This window comes from Taudactylus pleione, unplaced genomic scaffold (genome assembly GCF_031769625.1).
Source record: "Taudactylus pleione unplaced genomic scaffold, aTauple2 ptg000093l, whole genome shotgun sequence".
NCBI classification, from domain to species: Eukaryota; Metazoa; Chordata; class Amphibia; order Anura; family Myobatrachidae; genus Taudactylus; species Taudactylus pleione.
The window spans coordinates 13,491,496-13,513,302 of record NW_028284495.1 but is presented as its reverse complement, the minus strand read 5'-3'; the positions used below and the strand labels follow the sequence as shown (position 1 = coordinate 13,513,302).

General features: G+C 43.6%; 1 protein-coding gene across 1 annotated transcript in view; it reads right to left on the bottom strand.

Moving 5' to 3' along the window:
• The window catches only part of CCDC178 (coiled-coil domain containing 178), a 434,648-nt gene that overhangs the window by 115,572 nt on the left and 297,269 nt on the right, over positions 1-21,807 (bottom strand). The window contains exon 18 of the mRNA XM_088469772.1: positions 20,620-20,769. Coding sequence (XP_088325898.1) covers positions 20,620-20,769 — 150 coding nt within the window. The remainder of the gene's footprint in view (positions 1-20,619; positions 20,770-21,807) is intronic.

The window sequence follows — 21,807 nt, the reverse complement described above, 5'->3', positions numbered from 1 at the left end:
CAGTGCATCCACGAAGGCTGCTGATGGGTCTCTGGACCTGGACCCGTACCTGGGGACCTTGTGGTTGTGACATGACGCCATGAGATTTATCTCTGGTAGACCCCATTTGTTTACCAGGAGCTGAAACACTCCCGGATGGACAGACCACTCCCCCGCGTGTATGTCCTGGCGACTTAGGAAGTCTGCTTCCCAATTGAGTACTCCCGGTTTGAATATTGTCAAGATGGCCGGGAGATGACTTTCTACCCAAATCAGAACCTTTGTCACTTCTTTCATGGCTGCGTAACTTCTCGTGCCTCCCTGATGATTGAGGTAGGCCACTGTAGTCGCACTGTCGGACTGAATCTGGACCGGCCTGCCCTGGAGCAGGTCCTCTGCCATGATAAGTGCCTTGTACATTGCTCGCAGTTCCAGAATGTTTATTGACAGATGACTTTCCTGATTTGTCAATCTTCCCTGAAAGGTGTGATGACCTGTCACTGCCCCCCATCCGCGAAGATTGGCGTCTATGGTGAGAAGCACCCAATTTGGAGAGAGTGAGAATGATCCTCTGACACCTTATTAGATGATACTGTTCATTCCACTTGAAGATAATCAACTTTTGCAGAGGCCTGGAATGGAACTGAGCATGCCACACCATGTCGAAGATGGAGACCATTGATCCCAGGACCCGCATTGCTAACAGAATGGATACCCTTCGCTTGCATAGCAGCTTGTGTATACGTAATAACAGCGCCACAATCTTGTCCTCTGGCAGAAACTCCGTTTGTGCCCGAGAATCAAGCAACACTCCCAGATGTACCATCTGTTGTGTTGGAAAAAGCGATGATTTCTTCCAATTGATTATGCAGCCATGTTTTTGTAGGTAGGCTATGGTCAATTGAAGATGGCTTTGTAAAGTCTTTGCCAATATTAGAAGGTCATCCAAATATGGCAGAATTCTGACTCCGATGGGCCATCATGACAGATGGGCCAAAGGGTAGAACCTGAAGGTAATGCTGCTGAAGGACAGCAAACCGTAAACATTGTTGGTGGGATGGTATAATAGGAACATGCAGATATGCATCCTGAATGTCCAGGGAAACCATGTAAACCCCTGGCTACAAAATAATTGACCAGAGAGTTTCCATACGAAACTTGGGTACATGGATAAACTTGTTGAGGGCTTCCAGATTTAGTATAGGCCGATAAGCCCCATTCGGTTTCTGAACCAGAAATAGATTGGATTAATAAGCCCCATGCCTGTTGCAACACAGGAACCGGGACTATTACCCCTGCCTGCAGCAGGGAGTGAATGGCTTCCTGAAAGGCCAAGGCCTTGACTGCATCTGATGGAGGATCTGTGCAAAAGAACTTCTGGGGAGGATGCCTCTTGAAAGTGAGTGCATACCCCTGAGAGACCACTTCTCGTACCCAGGCATCTGTTGTTGTTTGATGTCTATAATCCACAAACTGAAGAAGTCGGCCTCCCACCCTGGGATCCCCCAGGAGGAGGCCCGTCCCATCAGGCCGAAGGTTTGTAATCCGGTTTAGATTTGTCGCCTTGAGAAAACTAGTTGATCTAGAGGAAGACTGTTCCCTTGCTCGTCCCTGACGATGGAAGGACCAAAAAGAAACCTGCCTAGAATTTATAGTCGCCGTAGATGGCAGACCTGCTGATTTTGAAGCCGCCAGATTAGCTATAATTTTATCCAACTCTGCTCCAAAAAGTACCTTTTCATAGAAAGGTAAGACTTCCAGCGTCCTCTTTAATCCTGTATCAGCTTTCCAGGATCTTAACCAAAGGGCCACTATTGAAGCTGCTGATGCTTTGGAAGCTAAAATTGACCACTCTCCGATGGTGATTAAACATTGGAGTCCTCTTACTATGAGCTGGTTCATAATCCTGAATATCTAGGACTAATTTAACTTCCCACACCAAAGAAGGAACATCCATTGTGAACAAATGGTCCTCCTTCCTCGAGCGAGACCCTGGAGAAGAACCTTGCATCAGAGGAATCAGATGATGCGTCTGAATCCATATGTTGAGCAGACTGATAAAAAGATAACTAGGCGCATTAGTAACTACTGGTCTGCTTTCAACATTAGATGGTGCCATACTCTGACTAGAATGGCCATAAACATATTTCCAGGAAGGATGCATAGGAAGTGCAAACCTAGCATGCTGTGGACACCCCATCCAAGGAGGCATTTTGAGAGCAGCCATACGATCTACAAACTGCTTCAGTACCTGGGACAAAGAGGATACCCAAGATGGCTCTTGTCCAGAGACAGGTAAGCTGGACTGGTGAGGTGGCTCTTTATAACAGACAACACAGAAACCATCCTTAACATCCTGAGAGGACACATAGGCCATACATTATTTACATGAAACCAGCACAAGGGGCTCCTCCTGTTTCCCTTTATCTTTAGACATGTTCATAAAGGTAATAAATGCAATGCTATGTGACAGCCATCACAAATCTCAAATGACTGCTAAGTACTCAAAGAAAAACCTCCACCCCAAAGGATGGAGAGAAAAAATAGTGATGATTATAATTGACAGACAGAAATAAAAGACGGTGTCAATAGCAGCTAGCAAACAGTCACATACAATGCATATGTAATATAAATACAATGGACTCTAAATCAACTACAGTACACAAACACAAGGAATGGTAGGATATACACAGAGACTGACCCAAACCTTCCTGAGACCAACATCTACATCTACACTGGTAGTGGACCGTGAACGTCTCATATACACGTGAAGGGTAGGCGGAGCAACCCAGACGCGCAAAACCCTTCGTAGGGACTGCATCTGGGTTGGGAAAGGAGCTACTGGGGGATGCCTACCTCCCATAAGCTGCGTTAACCAACTGGGTACGCTGGCCTCGTGGCAGCAGAAGCGTCTGCTGCCGTTCCCCGGCATTAGACGATAAGGCCCCGGCGGTGGTGTAGAGGGGACGCGGACAATCCCGGGCCCTGACTGCAACGGCTTCTGGTGCGTCTCTGAAGCAAGGATTGCCACGCGCGATTCCCCATAAGCGAGGAACCGCCTTACTGGGGACATCTCTGTGCATCCGGTTGCAGTCCATGTCGCAGCATTGTTGCTAGCAAGCTCAGCCGCGACCCGCCAGAATCACCAGCCCAGTTACTGGTGTTACGGCCCGGTGGAGGTAGATGGAGTCGCAGTACATGCGTCTTATTTCAGATGCTTAGTACTGCCAACCCAAAAACATAAAATAAAACTTAAAATAAAAACTTAGGACTGCCTGAGTAGTCCCTTGTTTCAAAGGTGCGTCTTGATCATGCTGCACCAAACGAACAACTGAAGGCCTATGGCTAAGGGCGGAGCATATATGGAGGAGAACCTGAGGCATCCTGGGAGCTGAAGCTTTAACTGTTTGGTGCCTGTATCTCTCCAACCATAATATCCCCATGGTATCCCTGTGGACCCTGAAGAATAAATGTTCAGGAGCACTCAACCCTCTTTCATTGTCCACTGATTACCAGTATAATACTGTTAATATATTGTCACGAACCCGGGCTGACTCGCAGATACAGCAATCTGGATCAGCTGGTTGTGATGCCGGCGCACCGCGGTCACTTACCAAAATACACGGTTCTTCTGCCACCACGCAGACTGTTCTCCGGATTTCTGCGATCTCCCAACAGATTAATAATAAATCACATTCAAATGACACACAAATATGTAGCATGGGCCTATCCAGGCACGCAAGTTCAATAAGAATCACGGAGAATATGCTAGATTAAATGTGTTTAATCCAAAAAATATTTTCAAGGCTTAGTTACAAAAATATTAATAAAATGACAAACAGATTATAATGCAAATATTCTCTTACAAAATAAAAGAGAGAAATAATTCAGAGTCCCTAAGACACTTACACTAAAGTTCTTAGCACTGCTGATGGGGTGGGGGATTTCACCCACAGGAATATCCTGATGCACTCCCAGACCTGACTGTCTGAACCCCAAGGAGTGAACATTGAATGCTGGATGGTATCCCTTTTTATACATCCCTAATTCTTTGTTCATACTTAACAGGGTCTCCTAATCAGGTCAGCAGGGTTTGAGATTAATAGATTTCCAATACAGGGTTACCTGGCCAAACTAACAGGGTCCCTGCTTTAAAGATAAGTGATGATATAACTCACTCTTCAACTTCCCCCTTCTTGACCTACAGTAAATACCAGAATCCTTATCTTAGCCTCTATAGCATAACAAGAGTCCTTAGAAGTAGGGCACTGAAGTAACAGGAGGTCTGGTTCTGGGATTATGATCTAGGACACTGACTTCAGGGGTCATAAAAAGGGAGAGTTGTTCACACATGACCTCACACTGTGAGGGATATACATTAGTTTGTTACCTGAAAGCCATTCACTTGCTAATTCCAGCCCTTTCTGACCTGCACACCAAATAGCAATGGACATACCATGTTTATACAGTCTATATTACTAAAGAACAGTTATATAACACTCCTCAAATCACAGGACAGTGGCCCTCATTCAGAGCTGCTCGTTAGCAGCAGTACGCTCGTTGCGTTCCGATGTTGAGAAACCGCGCATGCGTTGGTGTAACACTGCGCATGTGCGTCCGGCAGTTTGCGAGCTTTTTTTCACTCGTTCGGCAAATTGCGAGCAGGAAGTGACATGTCAAATGTGATTGACAGAACAGGCCGTTTTTGGGCGTTGACGGGGGTGGAGATGGGAAAACGCAGGCGTGGCGAGGCGTTTTTTGGGCGTACATAAATTAGCTCATGCGAACGTCAAATGTGTTCGTACCAAGTCATACGTCACTGGCTGATCCTCTTTCTGTTCAAACTGCTCGCACAGCTTAGGGTCTGGATTACTCGACCACAATGGCGATGGCCTTGTCCTCTGGTCCGGGCCTCCTCGATGTTTCATCGATTTATCACGGCTTCTCAGAAAAACAATCAACTCTGGATTGCAAACCAGCTTGTAATGTGTTTTTTTTCTTTTTCTTTGGGATAGCACAAAACCGTACGCAGCTGAAAATCTCAGATGCTAATTTCAGGATTACACAATCAATTAGGGGTTTTTTGAAGGAATGTTATTTACAATTTTGTTAGTGTTTTGTGATATTGTAACAATATTGTCATCATGTTTGTGTGTATTGTAACCTTTTGCATTGGGCTGGAGATTTTTTTTTTTTTTTTAACAAAGTGTTCCTTAAAGAAACATTTTTTTTTAACCCTTTTTTTTGTTTTGTTTTTTAAAGCTAAGATTTCGTTTTTGCCTTGTGGTACAGGATTAACTATAAACCATTTTTCAAATAATGTCACAATACAGTTGAGAACATTTTTTTTTTTTTTTTTCTCAACACATTTTTGAACAAATCATGTGCATTTTGCCTTAAAAGTTTGGGGTCATTGTTACCCACTAATATTTTGTACATTTGTCTTTTAAATAAAACAATTTTGGAACAAAAAAAAACAAAAAAAAAAACAATTCACAAGAAAGGAGAGGGAAGTTTTGGCCCTTAAGGAATATGGGGCAAGCACAGAAGGAGTGTGGGAAAAGTAGCCAGTGCTGTCATCGTTTCTTTCCCCGTTTGGCTGGGGTAGGGTGGGCACCAGACCGGGTCCGGGATGTCCTCTGGCTGGCCTGTCCAGAGGCAGATGTTGTGGCCTCTGTACTAGGCACAGGGCTAAGCACATTTGGAGGAATGGCTGTTGTTGTGCCAGAGGGGGAGGATCCAGATGTTCCGTCAGGAAGGGAGGTCGGCTCCACCATGTGCTGGCGAACGAGCTGCTCCAGGGCATTGGCGATTCGGATGTTGGCCCTGGTATTTTCAGCCAGGGCCTGACCAATGGTAACGTTGGCCGCAGCATTTTGCTCCAGGGCCTCAGCCACCCGTAGCAGACTGGCGTCCATCCTCTGCAGAATCTCCGTATGGGAATCCGATTTAAAATTGAGTTCTGTGAGGAGTGCCACTGACTGCGAGGGGGATTGCCCAGGACTGGCTTCTGCAGGGTCCTCAGCCGGATGTACTGGTTCCTCCCCTACAGAGCCAGCAGAAATTCTGCGGCCAAGGCTCCCTTCTGGAGCAGACTCATCCGCCTGTGTCTCTGTGAGAAAAAAGAGAAAAGAGGAACATTACAATCTACATATTGTCACAATAACATTTCAGAGTTGGTTACATCACAACATTTACCTGGGACAACATGAGGAGCCGCAAAGTCTGGCATGTCCGTATCCATGTTGGACACGCCAAACACCTCCACATCCTGCACACACCCCTGTGCCAGCTCTTCCAAATCATTAAACTCCAATGACACAGGAGTGGGACCCCCATCTGTCCCCCTTGCATGCCTAGCCCTGTCAGCCATTTTTTGCTTCAGGCGATATTTGAAGTCTTGCCATCTGTGGGTGAAAAAGTAGGCATTATTCCTGCATTATTTGACCCTTTTTATTTGTGTTGGTCAAGTTTTTACTTACCGCCGTTTGACATCCCGGGCTAGACGGACATAATCACCCACCCTATTGACAGCACTGGCTATCTCCTCCCACATTCTCCACTTCTGGCTTACACCCATATTCCTGTCTGCCTGTGGCAGGATGTCCACACACTTCTGAACCAAAACCTCCATCTCCTTTCTTGTGAATTGTGGCTGCCTTTTCTTTTTGCCAGCTTTGGCCGGAATACTGGGCCCAGCAGCCTCTTCCATGTCATCCTCAACATCTATTTACATTAAATTATTGTTAAGTTAGATGTCAATCTTTCACTATATTCTGCTTCTAAATAAGCCTTGATTTGAAATGTGAGAAATACTTACCAGCCGCCTCTTGGCCATTGTTTGGCTGGTCTGTAGCCATTTTTCAAGCCAAAACAAGAACTACACCAGACCGTTTGTTTTTTGTCGTGACGTATTTATACATGCGTCCTTATTATTCGGCCGCATCATTGATTGTGCGTTCCTATGATCCGTCCTTAATTTGAGCGGGAAAAGAAACACTATTTATGGCTTTTGGCGACTCGAGTCGAGGTGGCGGGTGTTGTTTGTTGGAGGTTACGTTGGTCGGAGTGGATTGTTGGCGGGAGTTGTATTCGGAGGTGTTTTGGAATTTGTTAGAGGCGTTTTTTTGGGGTTTAACTTTCCGTTCGCATTTTTTGGTGTGGTTCTTTTAGTTGTGGTGTATTTTTTGGGTAAGTTTTTTCCCGTCATCCTTTTGTAAAATATGGCTCTCCTTTTTGTTTGGTTTTGGTCCAAAAATATATATATATTTTTTTCTTTTGTAGGTTTATTTTGGCTCTGCCCCAACGACCTTTTTGTTCTGTGACTTCTATATCGTGTATTGGTAAGTTTGGATTTTAACTTGTTTGTTAAATGTTCATGACTTGTTTTTCGCATCTTTTGGGGACATTACTGGTTTCTTCTGGGTTTTTGGGGATGTGACAACTGCGAACTATTTAGCGCAATTTTGTAGGCTTGATTCCCCTTGTTAAATTGCGAACTATTTAGCGCACTTTTGTAGGCTTGATTTCTCTTGTTAAAATGCTAACTATTTAGCGCACTTTTGTAGGCTTGATTCCCCTTGTTAAATTGCGAACTATTTAGTGCACTTTTGTAGGCTTGATTTCTCTTGTTAAAATGCAAACTATTTAGCGTACTTTTGTAGGCTTGATTCCCCTTGTTAAATTGCGAACTATGTAGCGCACTTTTGTAGGCTTGATTCCCCTTGTTAAATTGCGAACTATTTAGCGCACTATTGTAGGCTTGATTTCTCTTGTTAAAATGCGAACTATTTAGCGCACTTTTGTAGGCTTGATTCCCCTTGTTAAATTGCGAACTATTTAGCGCACTTTTGTAGGCTTGATTCCCCTTGTTAAATTGCGAACTATTTAGCGCACTTTTGTAGGCTTGATTTCTCTTGTTAAAATGCGAACTATTTAGTGCACTTTTGTAGGCTTGATTCCCCTTGTTAAATTGCGAACTATTTAGCGCACTTTTGTAGGCTTGATTTCTCTTGTTAAAATGCGAACTATTTAGCGCACTTTTGTAGGCTTAATTCCCCTTGTTAAATTGCGAACTATTTAGTGCACTTTTGTAGGTTTGATTCCCCTTGTTAAATTGCGAACTATTTAGTGCACTTTTGTAGGCTTGTTTTCTCTTGTTAAAATGCGAACTATTTAGCGTTCACAATCTGGGTTGTTTTTTGGGGGCCAAATTGTGGAAGTCGTCGCAATGTCGGTTTGCTCTTTGTAGAAATGTGTGTTTACCCCCTTTATTTTTGTGCCTTTTCAAAAATCAAGCTTACAAAATGGACACCCCAAAATCTGTCCTTTTTATGGTCTGTTGAAATGTAGGTTTTGGAAATCATGACAATACCCCGGCATGTAAGCATCTTTGGATTGTATCGTAAAGATAAGTATTTTTCAGTCTTTTTTTGGGGCAACATACCTTAACTTCAATTCTTACCATTTCAGGTTGATGTTGGTCGTATTATTGTGGCCATGCTACCGGAAGCCGACCAACCTCAATCTCGTCCCAGGCGTAGGCATCGTAGGCGTGCAAGGCCCCAGATATATAGAACACGTGTCACCCTTTTTGGAATGCCCGATGATAAGGTGTTAAGGCGATACCGTCTTTCGCCCCAAATCATCATAGACACTCTCTCATTAATAGAGAGTGATCTGGAGCGGCAAATTGACAGTCCTACAGCAATACCACCACTTACGCAATTTATGGCGGTGTTACATTTCTGTGCCTCAGGATCCTTTCAAATCACAGTGGGAATAGTTGCGGGAATCTCCCAATCCTCCTTTTCAAGGATCCTGAGGGCAGTGATGGAGGCCCTTTTCAAGCACCTCCATCATTTTATTAAAATGCCTTTGGATATGGGTTCCCTTAGTGTGGCCAAGGCCAATTTTTACCAAATAGCTGGCTTCCCACACATCATAGGGGTTGTGGATGGTACTCACATACCACTTCAGCCTCCAGCACGGCTGGAGGCCATTTTTAGGAACCAAAAACACTATCACTCACTGAATGTAATGGTGGTATGTGATGCCTCCCTCCAGATCCTGTCCCTGAATGCAAAATTACCCGGGAGTGCACATGACTCATTCGTCATCCGGCAATCAGGGATTTGGCAAAAATTAAACAACCTACAAGCTGGTGATGCGTGGCTTCTGGGTAAGTGGAGACCTTTAGTAGATACCAATGCAAAGCTTGATACACAGTGATCCTGATGTTGTTCCTTCTTTTTCACAGGAGACAGTGGCTACCCTTGCACGCCCTGGCTGCTCACTCCTTATTTGGCTCCCACACCAGGCCCACAAAGTGATTTTAATTCCGCACTTACAGCCACCAGGCAAGTGGTGGAGCGCTGTATCGGCCTTTTAAAAGGCCGATTCAGATGCCTCCACCGCTCTGGTGGCAAGCTCATGTATTTGCCGGATATGGTTTCGAAAATTGTGGTCCTGTGTGGGATATTTCACAACATCGCCATAAGGAGTGGTGTCCCAATGCAACCAGAGGATGCCTTGCCTGAGGATGGCCCCCCCGAGGTTGGTCGGAGGTCAGTATGTGGGGGGGCCATACGCGATGATGTGGTGGCCAGATTCTTTAGGTAATTATTGACACAAAATAAGTTATTTGACACAATGTAGAAAGGTTATTATTTTGAAATCAAATTAATCGGTTTTTAATTTCCCATCTTGTTTTTTTTTTTTAAATATTTTGGAATGAAACGATGACTACTTCCTGCTCCCAAAAAATGACTTCATGTGGCCACATTGGGTATATCTTCTGGACCCAATTTTGCAACGCAACATTTGTGGAATCATGTTGGCATGCTCATTCGTCAACCAGTTCTTGATTGTTTTTTTGCTTTTTTATTATGGTGTAGGCTGGATTTTTGAGTTTGTTATCACTGTGTGTATTGATTGTGACCCAACACTTTGTGTTTATTATTTATATTTAATAAATTTTTGGTTATTTTAAAAACATCATTTCTTTTCGACATTACAAGCAAGTGTAAGCTGGTTCACCCAAGGAAAAGTTGCTTAATGGCTAATCCTGTAATGTGTCAAATTGCTCATTATTTTACTATGCTTTGTGGGTTAAAACCAACACCAAAAGGTATTATGTAGAATCAGTATGTTTTAGAATCTCGGCCTAAGCAGGTTTAAAAAAATATTTACAAAACCCCAAAAAATAAAAAAAAAACAAATGCTGGTAACTCTACAAACCTATTGTTAGTGTTAGGTGTTTCATGTGCCTGCTTAAAAAAATCAGCTTTACACAATCTTAGTTACATTAGTTTCAAATACTTGCTGCAATAGTCTACTTATGTAAGTTTAAACAATCTAAGATTTTCAGACAAGGAATGAGACTGTATTCAAAATGTAAATGTTTATTGTTTAAAAATATTTAAAAAAAAAAAAATAATAAAAAAAATTAGTGGCGCAGGATCCCCGTCATTCTATCCAGGACCACCAGCAGGCCGATCACATGCCCCCTCAACATTTGGACACACCCGGCTAGCTCCGCCAAACGCCTCTGGTCCTCTGTGGGTTATAAAATTGTGGTGCTTACTAAAATGAATCCTTAATTTATGATTCTAAAAAACTTCAAAAGCAAAATCGACTTAGCAAAAAGTGACAATTGTTTTACAAAATCCAAAAAAACACCAATTCATTTTTCAAACCAAAAACTAAAAAAACCCCCCCCAAAAATAATAAAAAAACAAAAAAAAAAAACCATTCTTGCTACCGTAAACAAGAGATACAAGTATGAGTGTTTTGACATGTGTGATATGTGTATGGGGAAATCATCTGAGAAATTTATAAACAAAGAGATATATAACCAACCTTTTAAAATACTAAAAAAAGGAAAAGGCACAGACAAAGGATAACATCAACACATAAAAAAAAAAAAAAGGATAAAAGGGAAACATACCGTTCAGAATGACGCCTGGACCAGGAACCACAGCATCGTCCTCCTCGGAGGTGGGACAATTTCCTAAGGAGGTCGGCGGGGTGATTTCTGACTGTGGTGATGGGGTGGTCAAGAGAGGGGTGGGTTGAGGGGAGGGGGAATTTGGATGGATGGGAAATCTCCAAGAGGGAGGGGCGTCAGGGTCTGGGCAGGCTGGGGTGGAGGGGGAATTTTGGGGAGAGGAGGTTTGGCTCGGAGTTGGGGAGAGGGCGACATCTTCACAGGCGATGACGCTGTAGTCTTCGCTCGGCCTCTAAATGATGGATAACAAATTGAGGGTAGGTTTGAACATCACCCTTCTAAACGCTAATTGGTTAACAAACAAAAAGGAAAACATGCACACGCAGATATGTGTGAAAAAAGAAACAGGCCAAACAAGAAAACATGCACACGCAGATATGTGTGAAAAAAAGAAACAGGCCAAACAAGAAAACATGCACACGCAGATATGTGTGAAAAAAAGAAACAGGCCAAACAAGAAAACATGCACACGCAGATATGTGTGAAAAAAAGAAACAGGCCAAACAAGAAAACATGCACACGCAGATATGTGTGAAAAAAAGAAACAGGCCAAACAAGAAAACATGCACACGCAGATATGTGTGAAAAAAAGAAACAGGCCAAACAAGAAAACATGCACACGCAGATATGTGTGAAAAAAAGAAACAGGCCAAACAAGAAAACATGTACACGCAGATATGTGTGAAAAAAAGAAACAGGCCAAACAAGAAAACATGCACACGCAGATAGGGCCGCAAATAAAAACATGAAAACCAAACAAAACATAACTTACTTTCCGCTATACGCTGACGAAAACATGCCAGCAAGCGGGGCGTCCACCGTTGAAGGTCGGACCACCTGCGCTCCAGCTGGCCGATCTGTTGGCGTGAGCCGAAGGAACGCAGGCGGCGGCGAACCTCCGCATAGGCGGCACGCTTCTCCCGATTGCTGATGGGGGGAGGCTGGCTGGTGATACGCCGGTCCATCACCTCTGTCAGGACAATAAGCTCCCGCTTGGTGAATGCAGAGGCTCTCACATGATGGCAATGGTGTATTTTTAATTAAACAGTTTTAATAAAGACCAGAAAAAAATTTTGATTGGCTAATGTAGTTGGGAAATTAACAGGAAACATTCTATTGGTTAGTGTATGAGTCATGTGTTCTACAGGCCAAAAAATCTATTGTGAGTTATGATAGGCTTGATGCAGTGACATGCGTAAGCTAATTTAAATAAAGAAATGAAACCAGTAAAATATGCGTGGGTAAAAACACGGAAAACAATTTGATAATTGGATCAAACATGTATTTTGGATAACGAAAACCATTGTTTAAACTGTACGTATTCTGCGGGTAAACAAAAACACGGACAAGAGTAAAGTTTAGTGAAAAAGAAAAAAAAAACGTTTGGAAAACATGTGAAGAGCAATTAAGCTAATTGATATATTGATTGGCATGATACGATTGAAGTAGGTAGGCAGAATGAACGAGCAGGTAATCGAAATCTGACAGGCCCACTTCCGGTTTGTACTTGTGCGAGCGTTCCCTGCAAGCCACATTGGGGATGTACGCTCGCTATTTGGCATGCTCGTTAGCTAGAGGAGGGGTTGGGAGACTTTAGGGAGGAAGTTTAGCTGCGTACGAAATTACGAGCGAGCGCTTAAATTAACATATTTCGGCACGTACGCCGAACGTACGAACGGCCACTTGCGTTCGGGTCTGAATCAGGGCCATAGATCATTATCAACCCCTCTTCCTTGAATGCCTATCTTCAAAAGAGGTGGGGTAATACCTCAGCCCTTCTAGGCACACACAGGTCAATTAAAGGACTTCATAGTACACAAAATATTATTTCTGGCGATTATTCTTGCGATTAATCGTCACAATATTAGAACCTATTGTGGAACTATAAGCACCAGCATGGGCATATTTGCACTTGCAGTGCCACAAGTGTGAACTAAAATTGTTGCCCTTGTAATAAATAATACAAGTAGGATTATTTATTACAAGTAGGGCCCCATGAGAAATAAAAGAAAAAGCAGTGTACTACTAATGAATAAAATAAGGAGTATTGCCACAGAAATACATAAAATAAATAGTGGTGTCCTTCTAATATATAAAATAAATAGTGCCCACATAATAAAAAAGTAGTACTTCCATAATAAATAAAAATAAATGGTAGTTGTGTCTGTTCAATGTGTTTTTGTCTTCTTTCCTATCTAAATTACATTCTTCCCACTGGATTAAGGGGTGATTCAGTACTGGACGTGACTGCAAATTGGCACGCAAGTAGCTTTGCAATTCCATCCTTGCAATTATGGTAATGCAGCAGGAGGCGTCATGCCTCCCACAGGCATTGATGTTCCGAGCTGCGTCAATGGATGCAGCAGCGGAACATCTGTGTGTCCCCCCATGTGGTCACGCAGGCCGGCTATCGCAGATGAGGGAATGAGGCCAGGAAATCTCAGTCAGCCGACGTAGATCCTGGCCTTTTCCATCTGCATTTTGCGCTCCCAGTCATTTTGGCATTTGTTTCTATACCTCTTGGTTATGTTAAAGGGATCAGCCCCCCTTTTACTAGTAGTGAGCAGCATTCATATGTGATTTTGTTATTTTTAATTATTCACTATATAGAGTATATCACTATTAGGTAGCGCCTGACGAGGGGTGTATCTATAATGGGTGCAGGGTGTGCCAGGAACACGGGCCCCTGGGTCCAGGGAGTCCCCGCACAGCACACCCTGCACCCATAGAATTGCTTACCTCTCCGGAGTCCCACGTCGGCGCGGGGGTCCGGCTCTGTAGAAACGACTGGAAAATGGCCGTCACGGCCATTTTCCCGTTGTTTGCGCATGTGCAGTACAGGGAAAATGCTGCCGGTGCCTGCACGCTGGGATTGTGGGCGTTTTTTTTTGTACTCCGGCCGCTTGCAAAGCTGTGGGAGACCACCCACAGCTTGTGTGAGTGGCCAGGAGACCATTGCGATAATCACAACCATCGACCTTGCAACGAGACCCTATGGTAGGGTCTAGGTTGCCACAAGGCCAAGTGGACCTCCTGCTCTAATAGAGCAGGAAGTCCACTACTGACATCAGTAGTGATGTCAGTAAGACCTCCCTACAAACGCCAGGCATTCGTAAGGGAACGCCTGCGTTTGTCCAGCCACCCCCCTACCCGCCCACAAAACGGGGCTAGCTGTAACTCAGCATCGACAGCTGTCCCGTCTTGTTGTGAGCCCCGTAGCGACTGAACTTCAGACGCTCGGCAGGGCTCGCGCACGCCGGGCGCGGTGCATGTGCAGTGCCTAAACATCGGGCCGCTTGCGAGCGCACAGCCTTAGGCCCATCATGTTGCATGCTCCTATATGTTTAGCAGGAACTGGAAGGATATTCATATTTATTGCCATGCACCATCCTCCTGTCTTTTCCAATGAGAAGTTTTGCTGCAAGTGCAATAGAAACCTAAAACAGACTATGTTGTCTCCCTAGCAAATTAATCTAGACACAATAATATAGAATTCCTAAGACATATACTATGTCTCCTTTGTCGTATTATGTGGCTGACATATTATTTCAATTTAACATATGTGGGGTCAATTTATGCTGAATGGTTATTAGAAGCCATGATAACAGAAGTCATTACACTGCAGTTCCGTTTTGACAGTAAAAATTTCTGCAACATTATCACAAATCCTCCTGCATTAGTGCAATGATCCTTACTATAGTTTCATATTAGAATGAAAAGGCTGCTCTAGCATACTTGATAAAAGTTCTTCCTAGCTCGCCTTCTATATTCAGGATTCATTTTAATTTGTGTCACAATTTGCATGACTCTAAAAAAAAAAAACCCCCAAAAAACATAAAAACAATATTTTTTTTTTCATACAGATCTATATGCTTTTTCTAAAACTTGCAATTTCATTACCACTGACTGTCATTCCATAAGAGATAATATAGTGACAGATATGTCCAAGAGTGTCTGAAACCACTAAGATTGTTTTGAATGTTTTTAAAGACTCTGTGCTCTGTATTTGGAATCGTGCTCGCTCTCTAATGGTGCATACACACGGTCAGATTTCTTATCAAATATGAACGATAACGATTGTAAAAATCGTTCAATTGTTCATATCTTTGACATTTTGGGCATGCATCGACGAACGATGCGCGTTCCCGCATGTCAGATAACGATCTCTAACATCGACTGTTTTTGCAGTCAGATTTTGATGATTTCATTCATTTTAATATTGTCTGAAATCGTTCATTGTTGATGAAACCGTTCAAATCATTGTAAAAATCGTTCATCGTTATCGATGAACTGACAAATCTGACCGTGTGTATGCAACATAACACCTAAAATCCTACTGATTGTGATGGATGTTGACTATTTTGAGACACCAAGTTTAATGGAATGCAAACACTGAACCTGTGTGTTGTAAATCTATATTCCTAACTGAGGCTGTAGAATATTTGAAATGATAAGAAAATGTTAAATTAGCTTTAGCTGTATATTCGTACTATTATTATCCTTCATTTATTAGAAGCCACAAGGGTTCCACAGTGAAGTACACAATGAAGACACATAGCTGCATTACAAAGTACAAAGGTCTTCACACTGAGAAGTTCATACAAGAGCACAACTTTACATATGTACATAATTAAAGGCAATATGACACAACTGTACAGAGCAGACCGTTCTCCAAAACTGAGCCTCTGCATGAGGTCACAGTTGCTAGGGAGGTTAATCAAGCTGCCTTGGTCAACTCTGACAGCGTTCTCTTTTTCCAATGCAGATTCTGTAACTGTCCATGGGAGGACAGCAGACTGTGCACATCACAAATTTGTACTTTATGGAAGGAGTCAAAAGGAAATCACAACAAAATGCACATTTGCAGTAAGCCTGAAAGCATGTGATAAACACACTTAATCAAGAGAGGAAGAGTAAATAATCGAATGATACCAAGATTTAACTTTTTGACTTTAAATCTAGGTGATGTGTCTAACACTACATATCCTCCCACGAACACTGGGCCTGATTCAGAGTTGGGAATAGAGTAAGATAGAGTAAGTATCTGTGCACGTGGACAAACTATTTATGTTTGGGGTGCACATAAATACATTTTTGCATATGGGCAGAGGCAAGCGCAGGGGGGTTTCCGGTTGCCTAGAAACCCCCCTCCCCAGCCCACACCATGACCACAACAGAAATAGTAATATAATAGAATGTTACTAGTGCTGCATGTTCTTCTCAGTAGCACAAATTAAATAATTAGCACCACCTGTGGATCTTTTAACATGTGTCGCCCACTATAAACCTATTATAATACACTATCAAGTACATAAGGAGACCAATATGTACATATATGTCCAGGGCAGTGCTAAGTTCTTTTGCTGCTCCCCCAGACTCCCGGACTTGCTCCAATGCTCTGGAATGGATCCTACGTCTGAAATAAAAACATTGAGCTCTGGCAGGATGGCCCTACTGCCGCACTTATGCTGGCCATACACTAGTGTGATTTTGGGGCGATTGCCCGATTTTCGAAGCAACGTACGATGAATCTTGTGAAAATAGTGTATTTTTTAGGAAGGATACAATCTGATGCGCTTTCTGCCGCTCTTAAGACGTATCGTATGATCAGATGTGCAGCCCCTCATATCTATCGTTATCGTATGCAGATCGTGCCGTATATTTGTGCATGCGATCGTGCGTCCGACCGGCGTCATTTCAGTGACATTTTGATGAAGTGTATGTTATTTCAATGACCTTCCTTCCTAAACTGCAGATCGATCGTATCATGAAATCGTATGTACATCGTGTGTCAATCGTATGTCCGGGACTGCCAGGGAGCTGCCGGTAATTTCAAGGAAAATCGTAAGTATGTATGGCCAGCATTACTGTGATCGCTGGTGCTGTATATGCTGGAATTATGACACAAAATACACTTGTGGCCCATTTTAAAGCTCAATACGTGCTTGCTTCCTGTCCTCCCCAATCTCACACACCCCACTATTGGTCCTACGCTCTCCCGTTGGAAGAACATGAGGAGATCCCCATCGATATTCGCTCCTAATTCCCCTCTTACATTGTTCCTCTGTAATGACAGTTTCCATCCGGGGATGGACCATAATACCTTCCATTCTTGGTTGAGGGCAGGCCTTTTCAGAGTTGGACAGTTGGTTAGCAATGGTAGCGTATTATGTTTTGCAGAGATGGAAGCTGCAGGCTAATGAATATTGGCGCTATTTCCAGGTTCGTCACTTCTTACACTCCTTGGGAACACCCCAGACTTTAAGTAGGGTTTATACTCCTTTTGAGCAGCTGTGCGCAAGTCCCACTCCCCCCACCCATATTATTTCATTACTCTACAGCTTTCTCTCCTCAGATGCTGGCATCTCCCTCCCCAGCTTTACTGAGCGTTGGAACCGTGACCTCGGTTCCAGTCTAGATGAAACTCAATGGAGAAAAATATTTGCACTAGCACACGCTTGCTCCAAGAGTACCACCGTTGTTGAGACTCAGTACAAGCTCATCTCAAGATGGTACAGATGCCCTGATACTCTTTCTAAAATGGGGATTAGGATGCCCAATATATGTTGGCACTGCTCGAATGCCCCAGGTAACCCTTTTCATATCTGGTGGCAATGCCCACTCCTTCGGCTCTATTGGTCAGAAGTGATTCGCCTCTCAGCCATAATTCTTGGTGAATCGGTTCCCACAGACCCCCTGTTTTGGTTGTTCCATCTGTCATCCGGGACCTTCTCGAGGTACAAAAGGTCTTTATTATGTCATTTGAATAACGCGGCAAAGGCTGTTATCTCCTCTTCTCCTCCTGCGGTGACTGACTGGTTCACGAGAATAGATTTATATATGGAGATGGACGATTTGATAACCTCCGCTGATGGCGATTACGAATTCTTTAGGGATACCTGGTTTCGCTGGGTGGACTTTAAAGACTCTGGGCCTAATTCAGAGCTGGACGCTCTGAAAGAGCGCTCGCTCTGAATCAGGGCATTTTGGTTTTTTTGGTGCGGCCTCCGGGCCACTCGCATAACTGTGGGTGACCTTGCGGTGGGGTCTCGTTCCCACAAGCCCCAGTGAGCTTCTGGCTCTTAATAGAGTGGGAAGCTGACCACTGACATCACTCGTGACATCACTCGTGATGTCAGTGGGGCCGCACCCAAACGGCAGGCGTTCTGTCGGGAACGCCTCCGTTTGGCCAGCCACCCACCCTGCCCGCCTCCAAAATGGTGCGAGCTGTCAATCAAAATCGACAGCCTCCCCCTTTTGGTGCGAGACCCGAAGCGACGGAGCGCCCGTCGCTAGCTGGGTCTCGCGCATGCGCACGTTGGAGCCGGCTCCGGCGTGCACATGTGCAGTGGCCAAACATCGACCCGCGCTTGCGAGCGGGTCTGAATCAAGCCCTCTGTGTCTTATAAAACCATTCTCTCTAGCCGACCTACACCTGTGTAAGTTATAGCTATCTCCCTGCCTGGGCCCTATGTGACCTAATGGAGCCGATATACATCATTAAAATTGTTGTGGCCTTGTTGTTGATCTACACTCCAATTACGCAGCAACTTTCTCTTTCCTCTCCTCCTCCATATCCCCCCCCTTTTTTTTTTTACCTAATTGTCTTGTCTCTCTTCTGTTATAGTATCTCATTAATGTTTTAATATGCAATATTTTTATTTTGATTATAGAGGTTTTGTATATTCTGATCAGGAAATTTTGTATTTTTAGGATCTAATTGAAACCTCATTTTGCAGGTCCATTTTGTACTACCAATTTTGAAATTGTTCTTTTCTTTCTTTCTTTCTTATGTCTGTAATGCTTTGCTATTACAGGTTGAGTCTCCCATATCCAAAATGCTTGGGACCAGGGGTATTTTGGATATGGGAATATTCTGTATTTTGGAATATTTGCATATCATAATGAAATATGTTGGGTATGGGACCCAAATCTAAACACAGAATGCATTTATGTTCTATATACACCTTATACACACAGCCTGCAGGTCTTTTTATACAATATTTTTAATAATTTTGCACATCAAAAAAAGCTTGTGTACATACATGAAACTTATTTATGTTTCATATACACCCTATACACACAGCCTAAAGGTTATTGTATACTGTATTTTAATGATTTTGTGCTTTAAAAAAAGTTTGTGCACATTGAACCATCAGAAAGCAAAGGTTTCTCATTCCGTAATTCGGAATATTTGGATATGGAATACTCAACCTGTATTATATGATAAAAACAATTTGCTATATAAAGCTGGATAAGTGCTAATTATGCCCTCTTCATGGACTGGCCACATTCGCTATAAAATCTAGCATTTGGAAAAAACCCTCTAGAAATTCTGCGTTTGCCTCTGATGGGGTAAATACTGGCTGCTTTTGCATGTAGCACACAAATACTGGACAGTTTTATTATTACACTGCAATTTAGATTTCCGTTTGGACACACCCCTCCCAGATCTAAATCTCTCTGAACATTTTAAATCTGCCCCATCTGCAGTGCAACATGTTTATCACCAAGATACACAGTTACTTGCTCTATTTTATTCTATTCCCAACTCTGAATCAGCCCCACTGTCCCCAGGAAGAAGCATGATGGCAGGAGCATAATGCTATGGGGATGCATGCTGCTTCAGGTGCTGAAAAACATGGATACAACCTTACTGAAGACAGAAGGAAATCCCTGCTGCAGTCATATTTATATTCCTGCAGCACAATGACCAAAAGCATAAAGCAAAAGTTGTAGTGGGTTAAAAAGAAAACACAACAATATTCTACAGTGGACCATAGCCCTAATCTCAATCCCAACAAGAATCCATAGAATGATTTCAAAATTCCTCTTCCCAATGGATTCCATCCAACCTAATTGAACTTTGCATATTTTACAATTCCTTTGCAAAATTGCTAGTGTCCAGAGTGTTTTGAGTTGATCAATTGTAAGAATTCTCCAATTTATTTTGATTCCATTAAGTTGGGGGCAATACTCTTAGGTCCTCATTCAGAGCCGTACGCTCTGAGCAGAGTGCACGCTCTGAATGAGGGCCGCCCTCCATAATTATGGAGCGTCCTCCTGGACGCTCGTATAGCTGTGGGTCACCACCCACAGCCTATACGAGCGTGCAGTTTGATGGCCGCGATTGTCTTGACCATCACAACTGCGAGCCGGAGCCTGCGGTTGAGTTTTTCAACCGCAAGGCCCGGAGTGATTTTGGCTCTATCAGAGCCAAAATCACTCCCACTGACATCACTAGTGATGTCAGTGGGCCGGCTTCTGACGGTAGGCGTTCCCTTGGGAACGCCCCAGTCTGGGAGGCACGCCCACCAAAGGGGGTGTGCTGTCAATCAACTTCGACAGCACGCCCCCTTTGATCAGACACAACGAGCGAAGGAAAGTCCTTCGCTCGTCGCGTCTGGCGCATGCGCACGACGGAGCTCCCGCCGTCGTGCGCATGCGCAGTGCACAACATCGACCCACTTGCGAGCGGACAGCCGCTTGCGAGTGGGTCTGAATCAGGCCCTTAATTTGCTATTGGATATATCACAGAGCAGTATATGAGGTACAGTACATAAAATAGAAGATATGATAATATTTAGAGAAAGCCGCAATTGCCCTCTAATAATTTGCCACTTTACAATTACCTGTAAGTAGTCTCGCACTGTTGCCTCCATTGATAGCCTGCTTTCATAACTGACCAATTGTTTATCTTTTTCATCCAAGTAGCTGGTTTGCAGAGTTTGATACTCCTCAGCTAATACTGCATTATCATTAAGTGCTGCCTCCAAAGCTTCCTGAGATGTAAGATAAAACAATACACAATTTACATTAAGTAAATATACTGACAAAGAATTTATGTAATTCATTATATCATAGATAACCATTTTCCTCATAATGAAACATTGAATACAAACGAAACCTCCAATTTATGGAAAGTAATAGCAATCTAAAGGAACATGAGCCCCATATAGAGCTACATGTGCACTTCATACAGGTATGTTTTTCTATAATTACATGTACTACAAACTAATAGGAAAATTTGGAACAATATGTTTGATGTTGTTTTAATGTTTGGAAGATGTCAGGCAGATTACACTGTGCTAAATTATTAAAGTTCAACACACTACATGCCATTAATCTCCTGACACTACATGCCATTCGTTTCCTGACACTACATGCCATTTGTTTCCTGACACTACATGCCATTCATCTCCTGACACTACATGCCATTTGTTTCCTGACACTACATGCCATTCATCTCCTGACACTACATGCCATTTGTTTCCTGACACTACATGCCATTTGGTTACTGACACTACATGCAGGGGCTGGCTGCCAACTTTTAGTCTGGGGGGCAAATGCATGCAGGCGGCCCTGGCAGAGGAGTAGCGTGTAGCCAGGGTGCCCGAAGAACGTGCGTGCTACGGCGCCGCCCCCCCTCAAGTGTTTCAGGGAGGAGGCGGGTCCATATGGGATTAATGTAAGGTAAAAATAAAGATTAGGGGCAGCCCCCTGTCGTAGTGCCCATATGCAGTGCCCCCGTGTGCCACAGGAGAGAACACCCCTATGCAGGCCTCCAGTAGTGCCCCCAGTAGTGATCCCCCCCTATGCAGTGCCCCTTGTGCCCCCAGTAGTGGTCCCCCCTGTTCAGTGCCCCTTGTGCCCCCAGTAGTAAGCCCCTTATATAGTGCCCCCAATAGTGGTACCCCCTATGCAGTGCCCCCAGTAGCAGTCCATCCCCCCATGCAGTGCCCCCAATAGTGTTAACCCTTATGCAATGACCCTTAAATAGTGGCCCCAGTTGTAGTCTCCCCCGTATGCAGTACCCCCAG